The 17,615-nt window shown below is 38.8% G+C and overlaps 1 protein-coding gene across 2 annotated transcripts; it reads right to left on the minus strand.

Annotated features, from left to right (window-relative positions):
- Positions 1 to 2,013: 2,013 nt before the first annotated feature.
- On the minus strand, positions 2,014 to 15,227 carry MIOS (meiosis regulator for oocyte development). 2 transcript variants are annotated; one of them, XR_005601466.1, is made up of 12 exons: positions 15,143 to 15,227; positions 12,863 to 14,229; positions 12,567 to 12,665; positions 11,394 to 11,651; positions 10,390 to 10,559; positions 8,674 to 8,739; positions 7,911 to 8,069; positions 7,001 to 7,153; positions 5,639 to 5,843; positions 4,438 to 4,567; positions 4,061 to 4,226; positions 2,014 to 3,608 (listed from the first exon to the last, which is right to left on the minus strand). XR_005601466.1 is itself a non-coding variant. In XM_039549266.1 (11 exons), the coding sequence occupies exons 2-11, from the start codon at positions 14,157 to 14,159 to the stop codon at positions 4,130 to 4,132; spliced, it is 2,634 nt and encodes an 877-aa protein (XP_039405200.1). In that variant the 5' UTR covers positions 14,160 to 14,229; positions 15,143 to 15,227; the 3' UTR covers positions 2,014 to 4,129. The 2 variants fall into 2 exon arrangements, 1 of the variants encoding a protein (XP_039405200.1); XM_039549266.1 differs by having other exon boundaries at positions 2,014 to 4,226.
- Between the last annotated feature and the right edge of the window lie 2,388 nt (positions 15,228 to 17,615).

Genomic DNA, 17,615 nt, shown 5'->3' on the forward strand with positions numbered 1-17,615 from the left:
GTGGCATGATACCATGCTCTGTCACCAAATTATTTTAGTGCTCAGTAGAATCAAATGTCATTCTTAATAACTGCATGCATATTTTCCTAGCATTTAAAAATATTTTGTTCCATTCTGCTTTAGAAAATTTGTATTTTGTGTGTGTACATAATACTCTGTAAAATGTTATGTACAGTTAGTTACCCACACCACCATGCCCAATGGAGCAGCCTGCCACTAGATGGCTTTAGCACTTCACAGAGACCAGCCTGGGGTATGAGGTCTTGTGAGGGAAAGTTTGAACACACCAAGTGGGAAAGGCTGGTTTCCCTTTGTCAGTCAAGACTCTTCTTGTTCATGCAGTCCTGCAGCAGTGAAAGGTGGCTGGGCAATCTGTACACAACTAAAAGTTTCCCCTATGCGCTTTTTATTCATCTGCTTCTCTACAGAGGCTCTGTGAATAAATGGCCTGTCCTGGCTATGTGGCTGTACAAACCAGACAGCAATGCAAGGAATTGTAAAACATTTTTGGTATTAAGAGTAGTGCTCAGGTCATATATGCATTTACCAGCATAATTTCCTGTAGGTTCTGGGTGTGGGTTCGGCAATCACGGTGGGCGCCAGACTGTAGGTTACGGGCGGGACGGATACGGAGAGATCTCTATAGGCAGGTCTTGGGACACAGTCGGTTTATTGTAAAAAGCTTGGGTATAGGGGCACTGCTCAGAGCTGCCGGACTCAGCTCTGAGCAGGCCCAAGAGAGTAAGCAGGTGGGAGAGAGAGAGAGGGTGTAAGAGCAAGAGTGGAAGTAAGGAAGGAAAGGAATGAAGTGGAAGTGAATAGAAGAGGAAGTGTCTGAAGTCCTGGTTACAATACAATAAATCATCTTCTGTACTGAATATTCTAATTGTCACTAACCAATCTAATACAAGATACAAATCCTATAGCATTTACATACAGCCTATAAGAGTTCTTATATTACCATAGAGTGTTACATCTTAACTTCTAAAAACTACTCTTTGGACCCCTTCTGCTGAGCTAGTAGGGTCTGCTCTGACCCTTGGACCTGTTTGCAAGCAGAGGGTATTGTTCCATCAAGAGGGGATTATCTTCAGTGGCCATACCATTGTTTTCTAGTTGTTCAGTAACTAAGACCTGGTATTTCAAAAGTGGCTTTCATTTCGATGTTGCCTGTAGTTTTCATATTCCCAAAATCTTTTGTCAGGCAATCATATTTACAATGCTTTTCTGTTTCATCTTCCCCAACAATTTCCTACATTACCACATGGAAAACTGCCAGCCACTACAGATACCAAGGGAAAGACATAACCATGGGGCCTGCTGTCAACTAGCCCTGATGGTTAACAGGGCCCCAGGCATCACACACACAGTGAAAGGTGAGAAACTGCCAGACCTCATAGATAATAAAACGGGAAGTAGGGGCATCGTGGGTCGCTGACTGAAGGGGAGACACCAGGGCAACCGTATCGTCAACACCAGAGAGGGATGTCACCAAAGCCAGTGCCAACAGCAGCCCAGTAATGGAAGGTGTGAAGAGGAGCTGGTGAATTGAGGGAACCTGGTAGAGAAGGGGGGTACGAAGTGAATGCTGTAATCAAAACAGACTTCTACAAGTTTATGCTATTTGGAACAGGACTGCTCCCCCTCCACTCATTACTGACTTCTGAGACTTGGTACCTGTTTGTTGGGCTCTTGGCTCACCCTGCTCTGCTGTCCTGGCTTGGGCATGGACACGTGCACAACACGTGTAGTGCTCGTGAGCAAGGGGCCTGTGTGTGTGATGATAAAGTGCTTCTGCTTAATCAAGGAAGGGCTACAAGGCTGGAGCATCTAATGAAATTAAAACAATGAAATGTAATCAGCATGAGCCACAGGATCAAGACATTTTAGCATGCAAGGCCACCTTCAGCAGAGTTGAGCTGAGATATACCAGGCAACAGTAAATGTAGAAGTAACTGCAGCTAATAAAATGTTTGTAGCTACACTTTTTGTTAGAAAACAAGAAATCACCCCCAGAATTACAGTTTTATTAATTCTAAAGCAAAACAAGGAAAAAAATCTGGTAATTAAAAAACATACAGCTCTTGCTTTGTAAATTTTGCAAACAGTGTAATTACTGACCTGAAAGCCTGATTACTAATTGCAACAGCCAAAACTCACAGTGATACTGTGCCAGAATATGCATATTCTTAATTCAAAACATTTCAAAGATGAGTATTAAATAAAGTGACCACGTAATTTAACTTGATAGAATTTGACACACAGTTATAGTCGAGGTGAAAACGTTATAGATGATTTTTCTTTACATGAGGAAACGAGACACTTTATATTGGTAGTTGCATTCACTTCAACATGGAAATTATCAGGAAAATTTATCGAATGATACTACACAAGAATAAAAACCAAACACTTGACACTTACAAATCCTAATTTCCATAAAGCAAAAGTTTTATTGCCTGTATTTATATAAATAGGGTATCATACAGTAAGCCCCAGTTTACATTTATAAATGGAGAACATTTTGAAGAGCTCTTCAACAGCAACATGAAGTGTGCAAAAATACTGGAAAGAGAAATAAATATTCTAAAAAGGAAAAAAAAGGAACTGCTCTCCCTCCCATGCCTAAAAATATCAAGTACCTCTTAGATTTTTAATTTAAAAAAAGATCTTTGCCAATTTTAGATCAAAATAAATGCAGATGCATTACAACATTAATACTAAAACAGAAAATATAACCCAAAGTCTTGCATGTAATCTTGTACACCCACAGAAAACACTTCCACATTTTATCTTCTTGAAACTACACTAGAGCACAGAGAATCAGTGGTATATTACAATATATTCTCTTTTAAAACACCAATTTTCACAGTCCTGGCAAACAGTACCAGTTTATTGCTAGCATTCCATTTAGTATTTCATAGCACACAAGTGTTGAGTAACTCATATATTGTAAATAAACACACACCAAGTAAACTGATGTTATTATCACATACCTTAAAACAGGTTTGGTTTTTTTCCCTAATTTGTGTGAATTTTGTTGCCTACAAAGTCAAGGACAACAATACCAATTAGCTCATAGTACAGTATTAGCAAAGTATCATTGACGCTCTCTCAAGTCAATAAATAATCTTAATTCCAGCAGGTAACACATCTAGAAGTACTCTGACCAATTACTTAGAATTGCACAGCCTTTTGGGAGCAGATGAGTGTCCACTAGTGACCAGAAGCAGGATTTATACAGGTTGATTCCATACTTCCCAGTATATTTCTGAAGTACAGGGAAATGCTGATTATCTCGAAGTCTGCAAATACTTCTGTAGTCAAAACTCTGCGCACAGTTTAAAACTTACGTATTTACAAGTCTCCAGTCCTTGAGATTTCAGACCTTCACAGTACTAAGTTAAAAAGTTATCAGATACAATCTCCTATAGTTTACCTGCACTCTGCACTGAAACAGTCACATGACTTCTCAGGGAACTCTTCTCTAGGATACAGTCATTGCTAGAAGAGAAAACCCCCACTCTTTAGCATTAAAATTTGCATCAGCTAGATATGTAGGCTGGTTAAGTAAGAGCCTGAATTGCAAAGACGTTGCTTTACCATAAAACCTGGGAACAGAAAGAAATGGATTTTTCATTAAAAAAATCTTTACAATACAGTTGACAGTGGCACTTTGAATGAACTTATAAGGAAACAATCATTTGCATACAAGAGAGTGTGATCAAACAATGAACAGAGGAATCCACAGCACCACTTTGCCATCTTCTGAAGGACACTTTTCAAGTGTTTATTTTGAAGGTCTGCTTTCACAGCATATAAACTCAGCTTTGGGGCCAATCAGCATTATCCTGAAAACTTTTTTAATAAAGGTCTTTGGATTTTAGCAAATCCAAAGAGTCCACAATTCCAGGAGTGCTTTTCTTCAGTCCTCTGTATAAGGGCCACACACTGTACCTGGGGGCTCACTTCAGGAATACCTGTTTCTACCAAGCACAGTCATACACACATCATTTTACTACTCTGATAGCAATTTATTTTTTCACAGTAAGTCACAAATTACCTTTGTCTAAAATATATGCTTGGACTATGATGGACATCCATTAGAGAGCCACACATTTTCTAATAGTATTTATGCCTGGACAGTCTCTGCTGGAACGAGATTCCCTGTTGTATCCAGCTGCATACACTTACAAGAGCAGGCAGAAACTGGGCACTCGGTATGGTCCCTAAATAGCAACAGCCAAAAAAAGAAAAGAGGTAAAATAATTTTGCAATTATACATTTAACTATGTGCAGAGGTGTAGTATCTCAGAAAAACTCAGTATCATAGTTCAGTTTTACTATTTAAACTTTATAATGATAGATACAGGGAAGGAGGCGTGTTCTACTCAGTGCAGCACACATATGTAAAATAACAAAAATTTAACATCAACTTACCTGAACCAGCTCAGCATATGACCAGCATGTCCACCATGCCGACAGTTGTGACACCAAGTAAACCAGTTGTTGAACTGGGCTAACTTCTTGTCTTTGCTAAGATCCACTTTTTCATCTGACTTGGATCCTCCTGTGCAGAGAAAAACCCACCCCCACAAATATGGCTGTAAATCATTACACTTCATTTGTATTTCAGTTCCAGCAACATCACTAAAATAGTTTTGAAATTAGGGATATTGTGTGAAAAAGCAGCCTGATTTTAAAAGAGAAGTCAGTAAAAATATTAAGACATGGAAGAATGTCAAAAAAGAATTAAGACTGCTGAGCTGTTGCTTCACATCTCATGGATGTGCTAAACTTGCCTATTAAACAAGTTTTACAGACAGAATATCCTTCAATGGTGATTTATGCTTTATTGATTTACATTCCAGTGAATTATGGGCCTATTCTGCTGCACATGAAATCTTCTGCTTTAAAAAAAGAAAATCAACAATATCTAAGTTATGAATTGGAACAAGTAAAATATAGAAGTCATAACAAAGATCAGTAAAAGAATGAGAAGAGATAAATAAACATGACAACTGTACAGCTGCTCATGGCTCTGTAACAAGACTGACTTAAAAATATGGTCAAAATCCTTTTCATTTAGACATTATATAATGCTGAGCCAAAGGCATTAAGAACTAAAATATTCTAGTCATAATATCTCTTAGCTGTGACAGCCTGACCCCTGCTTTCTTTCATCTTAGTAACAGAAAGCACACATCTCTCTTCCTCTTCCACCTAAAAATTAATTCATTTACATTCGAAGATTTGTGTAGCATCCCTACAATTAATCTCAAGAAAACACACTCCCTATTTCTTTCAGTTGTAAAGCTCACAATACTGACCTCCACAATACTTGGATCTCTACATCTATCTAACCATGGAATTTGACTGACAATTTCACAGAAAACTGCCAGAACCAAGTAACTATGCATACTGTCTGACCCTTAAGAATTGAAACAAAGGTTTCATCATAAAATTAGATGGTATGTAAACAAATTCTCAATTATGATCCTTCTCCCTTCAAAATGATGAGTATGAATATTTACAGTATAATCACAACTAGAAAAAAAAAAGTGCAACAGAAGATCTTCCAATAGGAACTGCTAATTTAACTAGTACTGTAGCTGAATAACTAAAACCCACTGTGTCATACCTGGACAGCTGGAAACTGGTGTTCCCATATTGATCAGGCAAAGTGCGCAGCGGGGAAGGGGCTTACGGCAACCAGGGCAGCTCGTAACTTTTGACTTGGTTGGTGAACCGCTGACTCCATATTGGCTAAAACCTCGCCCCTGATGAGGAATAGCTGAACAGCTGTAAGAGATTGATTTCCCACAGAAATTGCAACTCACAAACACCTAAAGAGAACAAATGCCCATTAATTTTTTGGTTTGGTTCCACTTTTGCTACACCTGTGAGTGAATCCATTCAAGCTAGTATGTAATACTAGTAAACATTTATTTACCAGATATTCTAGAGAGTGCCCTGGAAAGCCAAAGCTACTTGTGAAGGAGTTTTTAACATCTTGGCTTATAGATGAGGCACACAGCCCTGAGAAATAGGCCTTAATTATGCTCACTTACTTCAAAAGCACATAAAAACATGCACAATTGTTAAAACTTTGAAATACATTATTTAAGATAATAAAAGCCGTATCTTCAGTAATGGAAGAAATTAGGTTTATTCTACTTACTACATAAAGTCTGGTCTCTCCCTCCTTACAGTCAGATGACTCACACTACAGTCCCCAACATAAGGATTTCCCTAATATTATTTATCTGCATCCTTCACAAGTTGTGACTTGATACCAAGGAGCACATATTTTAAACTCTTTAGGGGCTGTTTATGTTAACCACATAAGGAAGGAGCAGTAAACTCAACTCCCTCCCACTTGGAACAGCTCTGCTTAAACAGCTGTGACTGATAAATGAATTCAAAACCAACTTTCCTCAGAAACTCCCAGGCCCCAAAGCCTGTAATGAACATACTTAGCAGACATAAGAGAGTAAATGGTAAGACCATGTTGGCTAAAACTGCCACCAGATGTTAAGAAGATAGCATTTGGGAATGGCGTTAGTTTTTGGGTCAGCATATGTTCAGAACTGATAATGAAAGTTGCTGCTGTTCACTTTAGAGTCAGGTTCAAGGGCTTCAAAACAGCTTTGAGTTTTTTTCAATTAAAGGTAATTTGAACTAGTTCCATGGTTTCAGCATCAGTCTCACCCTGACACTGAATTCAGCTGGATGATACATCTCTGATGTATCAAAAAAAAAATCAAAAGAGTTTCCGGTTTCCCCAGAAGTAAAGTGTTGATAAGGTTACAGTTTCTGAAAGACCTGTTACTTGAAAAAAAAAGTGACACCTCTTTTCATTAGGGCAAGCTTAGTTGAAATCTTTCTTTTGCACATAAATCCTCACGAAAACCCAGATATGGCCAGCAAGGTTTTTTTTACGGAAGTACCATGCCACATTCCTTTCTGGACTGGTCATACTTCATATAAGTTTTATATTTACCTGAGCTAAAGGCTTTGAGCTGGGATCCAGCTTACTTCTATGGATATCAAATTCTGCACGTTTATGCCAAAACCTCCAAGCATCTAAAAGATTCCTGTAGTTCTCAATCCAGTACTGAACCCTTTCATCCTTAAGTACATCTGATGGAGAACCCTAAAGCAGGCAGGAAAAAATGTCAGCTATACACTGAAGACACACAATACATATTACTCAGTTTTTCAAAAGCCTTTACAAAGTGTACTACAAGATATAATAAATAATATAGTGTCATTTATCCTGAAGAAGATGAATTTTCTGTAAACTGTGAGTTTGATAAAGATTTTCTTCAGTTTCTCTCTGGTTGAAAATACTTGTGCTGCCATGTCTTCCTAAGAACTTACATCTGTGAGATGAAGGATTTGAAAGTTCTGTCACATATCACAGTCTACATCACTGTCGTGATTGCATATGCAGTTAAATACACTGCTGGCAGTAGCTGCTACTGTGTAATGGCCAAGGTAAGCCCCTTATAAAAAAAAAAAAACAAAAACCCAAAGCCTACAAACAAACAAACAAAACCCTCACCTTTGTTCTCTACCAAAATCCTGAAAGCAAAAAAAAAATAATGAAAACATCAGGAAACACACCAGCAATAAGCAGACAAATGGGTATTCCCAGCTCAGCTAGTGAAAAGGACTGATTTTCTTCTGTCTCTTTCCCCTGCTATCTCCTCAAGCTATCTCAACCAGAGAGGGTGAAGACACATGCTTGTTAGTTAACACTGAGTTTCCGATGACTCCACAAAAAAAAACCCAATTGTCCCAATTTAGTACAGAAAATACTTCTTAGTTCACAAAATTCAACACTATGCTGATAAAGAAACTATGTTTAGTTTTCCTCCATAAACTTTATTTTGGAGTGAAACACTAACCTGTAGCATGCAATAGCTTGCTGTCTGGACATCTCCAGTTCTGTCAACGTAACTTTCCATCAAGTCAACTCCATCTTTTGTCAACCCTGTTAACAGTATTCCCTCCAAATTCCCAGCCTCTTTCATTTCATTTGTCAGCTTTTCAATAAACCTGTTGAGCTATAAAAAATATGTATGAAGAAATATATAAGTAAAAACAGTGTCTGCTGCTAACAGAATGCTGTGTTGCTGGATGTTATGCAGAAAAAGTTAAACTACTATATTGTATGACAGTGCATGAAACCACATGTTTATACACAAACTTTAAGCTTCCTGATAGAAAATGCAAAGAGAGGTTATGTGTTCTTAGAATACTTTGGTGAATTTAAAACAGAACATTCCTGATGTAAAACCAAACCTTAATTTGAGAGAACATTAAAGCCTGGAAATAAATACTGAGTAAGTAGAAATATCATCCAGTAGAACAGGTGTACAGTTGATGCAATTGCATTTAAACTACCATGTAATGAATACTCACAAAAACTTCTAAAACAACAATAAAACCAATAAAGCCCCCAAACCAACAAACCAACAACCAAATCAAAAATCATGCTGAAAATACAAACTAAAAACCAGATACCATACCTTATATACTACTGTGATAAGAAAAAACAAATCACTCACGACTCATTATTTCTACTGTTCACCCCTCTAGCCCAGTTTCTTCTGCCTCTGAATTAAGCCCAGTATAAAAGTTTGTTTAAATGTGCAACCACAAACTTACCTGAGCATCATTGAGGAACTTGCAAGCAAATGCCACTCTGTCTCGTACAGCTACATTATTTTCATACTTTAGAGAGAAAAATGGGAATACCAACATCAGATGCATGTTTCCATTTTTCCAATACATTGTAAAATCAGAGCATTTGCACTACCATCTAACAAATACAATGAAATTGATTGTGTACCAAGAAAGCATGACATCAGGAGAAAGCTAACTCTAAATATCAGCTTACTTGTTTGTACTCAGATACGGGTATCAGAAGAATACTGCAGATACGGGAACAATCTCCCAGGAAAGCCTGGTACAACACATCCTACAAGGTTTATGAAACTCTACAAAAATAAACTTTGCAAGTCCTGTAGAGTACTTAGTGCTTCCAGCATGTATAGCCAAGAGTCCCACCAAGTCACAGGAAGAAGAAAAACAAATCAAGCTTCCTTTACTATATTTACAAAATAACTAGCCTAACCACTCCATTCCTTCCTTAAATTGCAAATAAAAGTTAACAAACAAAGCAACAAAACACCCCAAGCAAACACAAAGTAAACATCCAGAACAAATTTATCATAAGTATATTAACACTTGAGCTTCAGCAGTGCATCAATATTTACCTTCTGCTTTTTAATCATTTCACTAGATGCAACACTGAAGAAAAAAAATACTTCTCTGTATTAATTCTCACACTTAGCTGTGCCTGTATTTTTCCCTCCTGATATTCTCAGATTAGAAATTGTGACTGACACTGCCAAAACAAGATGCACTTGGCAAAATCTCTTTCATTCAAATTTTAACAGGTTTCTCACTGAAGGAAAAATTAAAATTAAAAACAAACAGCACCTTATCATGTGGAAGTTGCCAGTTCATCAATAAAAACCCCTATAAAATTACTACCCAACATCCAGAGAACAACAATACTCTCTCTCAAAGACAGAAAAAAAAAAAAAAAAAGATCCAGGTTTCTCTCCTCTGGGATTCTAACCATTTTTGTTTTTCATTACCCTAAAAGCATCAAATTGTGACAGCTTCGCTTTCAACAGCTTCGGGCCAACTGCGCTGCTGCATTACAGGAGTCCTCTCCTGGGCTAAATAATTCCTACTGAATCAAGTATTTCTACTGTTCTCTAACCAGGAATCAAGTATGTTAACTCCTCCAAAGGCTCAAACTATCTCATGATTAAAGATTTAGTTTGCCTTTTAAATGGTAATTCTGTATCAGTTTCAGAAGACCTGGAATATTCTATTTACTGTTTCAACACAGTGAAATTATTTTAACAAGTAAGCAAGGGAAAAGAAAATATAATTCAATGCAAATACAGCTTGATGAAAGTCCTGCAAACTCCCCTGCATTTAGTCTGCTTTTTGCAATTCTATTATTGATCTCTCTTCTGTTTCTTTCCACTGTTTATATTATTTTGATAATGTATTTCTAGTGGTTTAATAACTCCATACTAAGAATCAAATTCCTCTAAAAAAATGTGTCAACTATAATGGATATTTTGGTTGTTCGTGCATGATTTGTTTACTAACATAACATTCACCAAATATGTAATGTCTGTTTAGCAGAAAGAAATGCTATTTGCCAGCACCAGGATAAAAGAATACATTCTAATTTGATCAATTCTTGGAGTATATAGGACTCCGCCTACATATGTGCATGTATCTACACGCTCCTATTGCATAAAGAAATTTTAACCTAACATAAAGAAATTTACTCACCAAAACACCATCATATGAACCAGACTCACTCGTCAGGAAAGCAAACATAGCACACAAATAGGGATTGTTCAATTGCAGTCTTAGAGTACTGCACATTTCTCTCCAAAGTGAGTTCTTCTCATCTGTGTAGCCTGATAGAGCCATTGCTACTACATTAAGGTTTAGATCACCTGTTTTATGCAAAGCAATCAGTGAAATAATATTATTCAAGTTAAGGACTTAAAAAAAAATCCAGTTAAAACTGTAAATAAAAGCATCCATCTGAAACACAATGTTTGGTCAGGATGCAACACAAAATGCAGTAGAATTAACACTACCTGAAATTAATGTGCATACACTACCATGTATAGTAGCTTCTGCTTTAAATGCCTCTGTTCAGGTAAGTTAGCACCTACATGCATGACAACCTCTTTAAACAACATCACACTGCTTGTGGTATTTTGAAATAACTATCATAAAAGACTTTCATTATCATAATTCATATCCACAGGAAGTGAAAAGACAGGAATGTATATCCAGCCATCGTTTGACAGACCTAGCTGGAGGATGGCAATTTTATATAAAAGTTTCAAGCTAAGAAGTTTCCTAAAAACGCAAAAACTATTTAATCTAAATACTCATTCTGTCAGAAAGTTCAATTTTATTCTTAAATTTGAAAGTAGCAGTCTTCACTCTGAATCCTCCCTATGGAAAGCACAGACAGACACTCTTTCCCCCAGCAATTCCATCAAAGTAAAAAGAATCCCTAGTTCTGAACATATGTCTTTCTGGGTTTTTTATCAGTATGAAATTCTGAAACATATGATCTATTTTAACTAGACAGTACGGCATATGGTAGTCTGATGAGTGAAATATCAGGATTTGCCAAGCTCCAATACAAGTGCTTCAAGTAATAATTTCATAATACAACAGGCATCTCTTGCCAACTATCTTCCGTAATTCTGTTAACAGAAAAAATCTAATGTAATACAGAGCCAAAATAAAAGACTAAACACAATACACACCTTTTCCTGAGGAAGCCCCTTTATTCAGAATTTGTATTGCTCGCCGTATGTCCAAGTTGAAAAGTGCTACAGCAGCAGCTCGCTCCCAGTCTCCTTCCTGTTCCAATGAATTTAGGAAAGGTTCCACATCTAAGTCTGTTCCCTTCTTTATCCACCCACAGAGCTGCAAAGCCAAAGATCTCTCCTCACTCAGATACTGAATAATATCTGCCTGTCTATCAGATCCACTCCTGCTGTGCCTGAGGTTCTCTGTTGTTCCTAGAAATGGGAAATAAGTTGAATTATGCTTAAATCACAATTTCAATCGCCATCACAACACAACACTTTGATTTCAATCATAAAGCAGGGTACAAAAGCTGAGTATCACATTTTAGTACTTCAACATTGCTTAAAACTCCATGGTAAGAAGCAGCAACCACAAAATTATTTTGATCTGCTAAAAATTATGCACCTAAGCTTGACACATATTCATCAGTCTTTTTTCTTTCTTCTACCATTTGTTACATCTGACAGGAGTTTTCAGTATGTTCACATTGAAGATACATAATACAGGGTCAAGCATCTGCTCTACCAGTTCTCAGCCAGCATCAATGTGTTAGAAGCTTTCCCACCACTGAAGACTCATTTTTTGCTCCAAGGAGCATATTTATTAATAAGACATATATTGAAATCAGAAGGAAATATTCAAATAATAAATTATACTAAGAAAAACTTCAGCGGGCATGAGAAGCAGAATGTGACAAACCAGGGGTGATCACCACTTCAGAACAGGCCAGCTTATTTAAACATAGTTGTATAAAGGTACTTAATACACTAGCAGTGACAGCAAAGTCACCTTTCTAGAACTACAGCCTGATGTGGAGCTTTGAAAAATATAATAGTTATGCAGGGAGCAAGAATACCTAGTGCCATAGTCAAAACTTCAAAACTCAAATGTTTGAAATAGTTCAAAGATTTTCCTCTGAGGATACTATGCTTTTACAATTACTAACTTTCAAAGAACACTGAAAACTCTGGAAATTACTGTTAACTTACATTATTAAAACACAAACAGAAATACTTTGTTTCAGTATTTTTAAATAGCATCTTTGAACAATTGCCAAAGACAACGCATGAGTGCATCATTTTTCAAACATCATACAACAGTACTTAGCAAAGTTGGAACATTCTTACCCAAAGATGACTTCACAATTGATTTAATGCCAGCATAAACTAAGGGACCTTTGTTTCCTGTAAGTTTTTGATCCATATCTTCAGTATACTGCTTCATAAGTATTTTCATGTATAGGAAGCTTAATTTTTCCCAAAAAAATGTTTTTAAAAATTTAAAGTCACATCCTGTTAAGATATGCAAAGTATTTACAGGATGTTGCATTGTATTTAAAGATTTTAATGCATTTTATGTAAGTAGTTTACATATAAAGGTGTATACTTCCTTAGGACAAAAACTACAATAAAATAAAGGATATAATGCAGAGTGTACCAAAGCGATTTCAGCTGAGGATCTTCATTTCCAGCTAGGAGGTGATTTCTCCAAACTTGTTCGGTATCAAGACCATACCTTGACAGAGCTCTAAGCCGCATTTTGGTTGCTATATCTTTTTCCAAGGAACTAGCCTTTCCTTCTTCTGTACACTCATACAAATGTCGTCCACAAGCCCACATTAAGGATGTCACTGGGCTCCACGCAAGAGAAATTCTTTCAAACACTGTGAAGTCAGACATAGTCCTGTTGGGAGTCACTACTACCATTCGATTTTGATTTGTGGGATGCCAGGCAAATGAAGCAATGTAATTTTCACATGGTTGGACACTTCTTTCAATTATTGTTGGCTCAGTTTCATCTCCAATAGGTGTGGGAGTATGCTGCATGTCATACAGTCTAATGATATTACTATCCCTTGTTAAAGTAGCTAACAGTCCAGTCCTTGTTGGACACCATGCAACTTTTGTTAAGGGTTTTGGTTGCTCTGTCAAGGTCAAAACAGGCTTTTCAAACTTTCTTAAATCCCATATGGCAACCTGACCTTCATAGAAGGAAGCAACACGATCGTGGAAATAGGGATCAACAGTCACTCCTTGGACAGCCTTGGTGTTTACAAATATTTTTTGGCTTGTGTTCCTAAGATCAAAGATAGCCAGATTTCGATGCATTCCAGCCAACAGCAGCTTCTGATCCCGTGGAAGCCAACAGAGAGACAGACAAGCATCATTCTGTCCTAATTCGTACAGTGGTTTTGTTACTACCAGGCCTGCTTCCGCATCTCCTGCTGAAAGCCTTACTTTCTCTGTAGCAACTGCAGTCTCTGGGGCATATTTGCTGCTGATATCCCAGATCAGTACTGAAAAGTCAGCCCGATGTTTATCTAAGCCAGCAGCAAGCCAATTGCTATCCAGTGGGTTCCACGCGAGGGTATTGCATTGCCGGGCGTGTTTGGGAACAAACTCTTTGCCTATCAAATCTTTAGATTTTGAGTTGTGATCTTGCCCGAGGCTGGTAAGTACCACTCGGCCATTGGCCTGTCCAACAGCAAGGAGACATTCAGGATCATACTTGGGATACCAAGCCACACATTTCATGTACGGTGTATCTGAATTTATTGACAGTAGTGTAGCTGTAGTTTCTTCCGACAACCGCAAGGACCCTGCCTTGAGCTCTGAACTTACAGCAGAGTCAATGTGATAAAGGCTCAGTTCCGAATCGCACACAACAAATCTGTCAACATGGTGTGGGGCCCACAGGATATCAGGTTTGGAGCCACTCATGGCTAGGGTAAATTGACACACAAATTAAGCTCTGGTAAGAAGATTCAGGTGATATCCATGCATATGGAAACTGTTGAGAAAATAATTTGTAGGAATGTTATCAAAACCCAAGTTCTTTTTCAATCTGAAATAATCATTAAACCAACAAAACCAAATGACTTTTAGCTCAAGGGTTTAACTCATGACACACTTCAAGCCAAATCCTTAAGCCTTCTCCTCACAGCACATGTTGTTTTCGCTGGTATGTATGTACTGAGACAGAACCAACACGGCCACCTACAAACTGATGACAACAGGATTTGCTGTGTTTACAAACTCCACACCAGTATTAAGCAAGAACACATTACCCGAGATGCGCTGTGTCAGGGTGTGCCGCTGGGAAAGCGCCACTCCCTCAAACATCTAGAAAAGAATTTCCCTGTCTAATTAAAAAGTGACAAAAATTAGACTCTGTCTGTTTTGTCTAAAGCCCGTTCCACAGCCTATAAAGGCTTTCTATCTTGGAAGATTTCAACAGAAATGCATATTGTCATCTTACTGTACAGCTCCTAATCCCAGCTCCCGCCCCAATGTTACCACGTCTCCGTTCGTATCTGGCCCAGCAACATTCAAATAGGCACATTACTGTCAAAACTCCATTCACACTTTCGGTAGCTGCATGCCCAGAATCACTACACGTGCCTACACGCCAACAGACCCCACAGATCCTATACACCTCTTCCATCACTCTGGAAAGGGACATGCAAGATTCGGAGGTATGAAAAAACAGCATTATGTAGTCTACTTGGGCCGCCTCTGTGTGCCTGCAGGCCACCGCCCCGCCCGCCCCCGCCCGCCTCCGAGGGGGCGCAGGGCCCCCGGCCGCAGCCCGTTCCCGGCAGGAGACACGGAAGGCGGAGGCGGCCGCAAGAGCGGACCGGAGCCGTGAGACCGCCACCCTCCCACGCTCCCTCCCTCCGTTCCCGGGCGCGGCAGCCGCTCACCAGCCCGCGGAGGCCGCAGCCCGGCGCCGCCAGCCGGCCCCGCCGCCCGGGCAGGGGGAACGGGAAGCGCAGAGAGCTTCCGGCTGCGCCGGGGAAGCGGAAGCAGCGCCCGAGGGGGCGTTTCCGCTGGGCGGCGCCGCGCGCGCGCTTCCCGGCCCTGTCCGCTCTCCTCCCTCCCATTGGCGCGCGGGACGGTCGCGTGCCCCCCCCCCGCAGCGCCCCCAGCCGGGCCGGGCCGGGAGCGGGGAGGGCTCCGGGCGGGAGGGAACCGGGGCAGCCTCGGGACCCCGGCAGTGTGCTCTGGGATGGCCCTGCTGGAGCAGCGAGGTTGCACCAGAGCACCTACTGCCGGCCTGAAACATTCTGCGGTTCCGTGTCCACAAAGAGCATCTAATAGCGGCCCTCTGCCATGGACACCTCCCAGTGTACCACGTTGCCCAGAGCCCCGTCCAGCCTGGCCTTGAACACTTCCAGGGATGAGACATCACAGCTTCTCTGGGCAGCCTGTTTCGGTTCCTCAGCACCCTCACAGTACATAATTTCTCCCTCATATCCAGTCTAACCCTCCCCCCTCTTGCTGGGGACCTGCTCAAACAGCCAAAGTACGGGATTTTGGGACTGCATACCATCTCTGAGCAACTTCTTCCAGTATTTGATGACACAGTAATGAAATTTTCTTACATACAAATTACCTGAAAAAAAAAAAACAAAACAGTATTTCCTCACTCCTAGGTGATTAGGATTTTACAACCTGTTTTTCTGCAAGCCATGGAGATGTGAAGTTTCACCTTTTTCCTTTTGTTTTCAATGCGCTTTAAAATTTTTTGAAATAAAAATTATAAACTGAAGTACTAATTAGACAATTTCAGATTCTCTCAAAATAACTTCCTTCTTCATACAGAAACAGTGATATTTGGCCTGGAAATATTTAAATACCACATTTTTAAAGTTTTCTTCAGCGCTGTTAGAGTCAGGACATTAGTTCCTTACTTTAGGACAATAGTTCCTTACTGCTTCTCTTGCTTCTTTTCTCATAAAAGAAAGGAAATGCATATACTTTGGCTTCCTTATTGAATATTTTCCTACTTTCTCTTTTGAATTATGGCATATAATTTTTATTGGCCTTTCCAATGTTTTTTATAACTTAGCAAAACATTTTAAAGAAAATGTATGATAAACCGTTGTTCCTCCATCTTTTCAATAATCTCCATGTATTCAGTGCCTTTAGTTTAAAAATGTGTTTGAACATGATTTGTGTAAATGTCTGTTGTCTTTTTTCTTGTCTCTAAGCATAGTGGAGAATTTGTGTTATCCAAAGAGCTACATTTTATGTGTTAAATTTTCACAGGGTTCATTAATTTAAGCCACAAATGTCATGTAATGGTGCAACACCTAGTTGTCTTAGATTTCATTGTAATATTCCTTCCATTTTAAGAGCACTTTTCCTCATAGAACAGTTGTTTTTTTCCTTAGTAACAGTAATCTTTAAGAGCTCAGCAGTTGTTTTAATAAATAAAATAGGCCAAATATGTGGAAAAATGAAAAGTAATTCAGATTAAGTAGTCTGTCATATATCAAAGGAAAAATTGGCAGCCTGGATTTTCATGCTTATCTGTTTCATTTTCATCATTCCATTTCCTCTGCTGCTGTTGAAGTGGAACATAGTGGCTTTTTCACATCTGTTTCAAATAATCACCTGGAGGTTCTTTTTATAACAAAGATGAAATTCAGTTTGTGTGTTCCTAACATATTTCCATGGGAAAGTATGGGAGTTCAGTTTATAAATGTAGTTAATACTTGCAGTAATCACATCATCTAACTTTGATTCTAAGAGTAAGTTTTTTAGGTACTAGAGAATCAGCAGCTTAACTGACATCAGCAGCTGAACTGTCAGACATCTTACTCATTTCTTGAGTCCTAATGATGGTCCAGATACACAATTAACAAATACACAAGCTACAGAAGAGGTACTTCCTGTGTCTTTGGCACAAGAAATATTCAGAGAAATTTAAAAATGAAATATTATATTTTGAACCAGTAAATGCTGCTACTACAATGGCAGGTGCAAAGTAAGTTAATAGAAACAAAAGAGCTATTTGGTGTTTCAGAATGCAAAAGACTGTTACTGCCTGAGAGACCACTGTGTCCCAGATCACATGAACTGTTGGGACATAGATGTTTTCTATTTGATCATTCTACCACACGCAGAAATTATATTTTCTATGTTGATCTCAAAATAAATACTGCAGCAGTATTTCATGAGTGAGGTTGTGAATTCCTCTAATGTTTCTGAACCTTTTAAACTCTTGGATCTTTGCTTCTGTTTTCCATGCTCTGATTTATCCTTTCCATTTGCATGTAGCTGTCTCCACATTTGTATCTTTGTCCAATAGCAGCATCTTTATTTGTAAATAATACACAATATTTTCTTAGTTTTGAGGTTGTACCTAATTTTTAATCTCTTCATCACCAT

This window comes from Corvus cornix, chromosome 2 (genome assembly GCF_000738735.6).
Source record: "Corvus cornix cornix isolate S_Up_H32 chromosome 2, ASM73873v5, whole genome shotgun sequence".
Taxonomy (NCBI): Eukaryota; Metazoa; Chordata; class Aves; order Passeriformes; family Corvidae; genus Corvus; species Corvus cornix.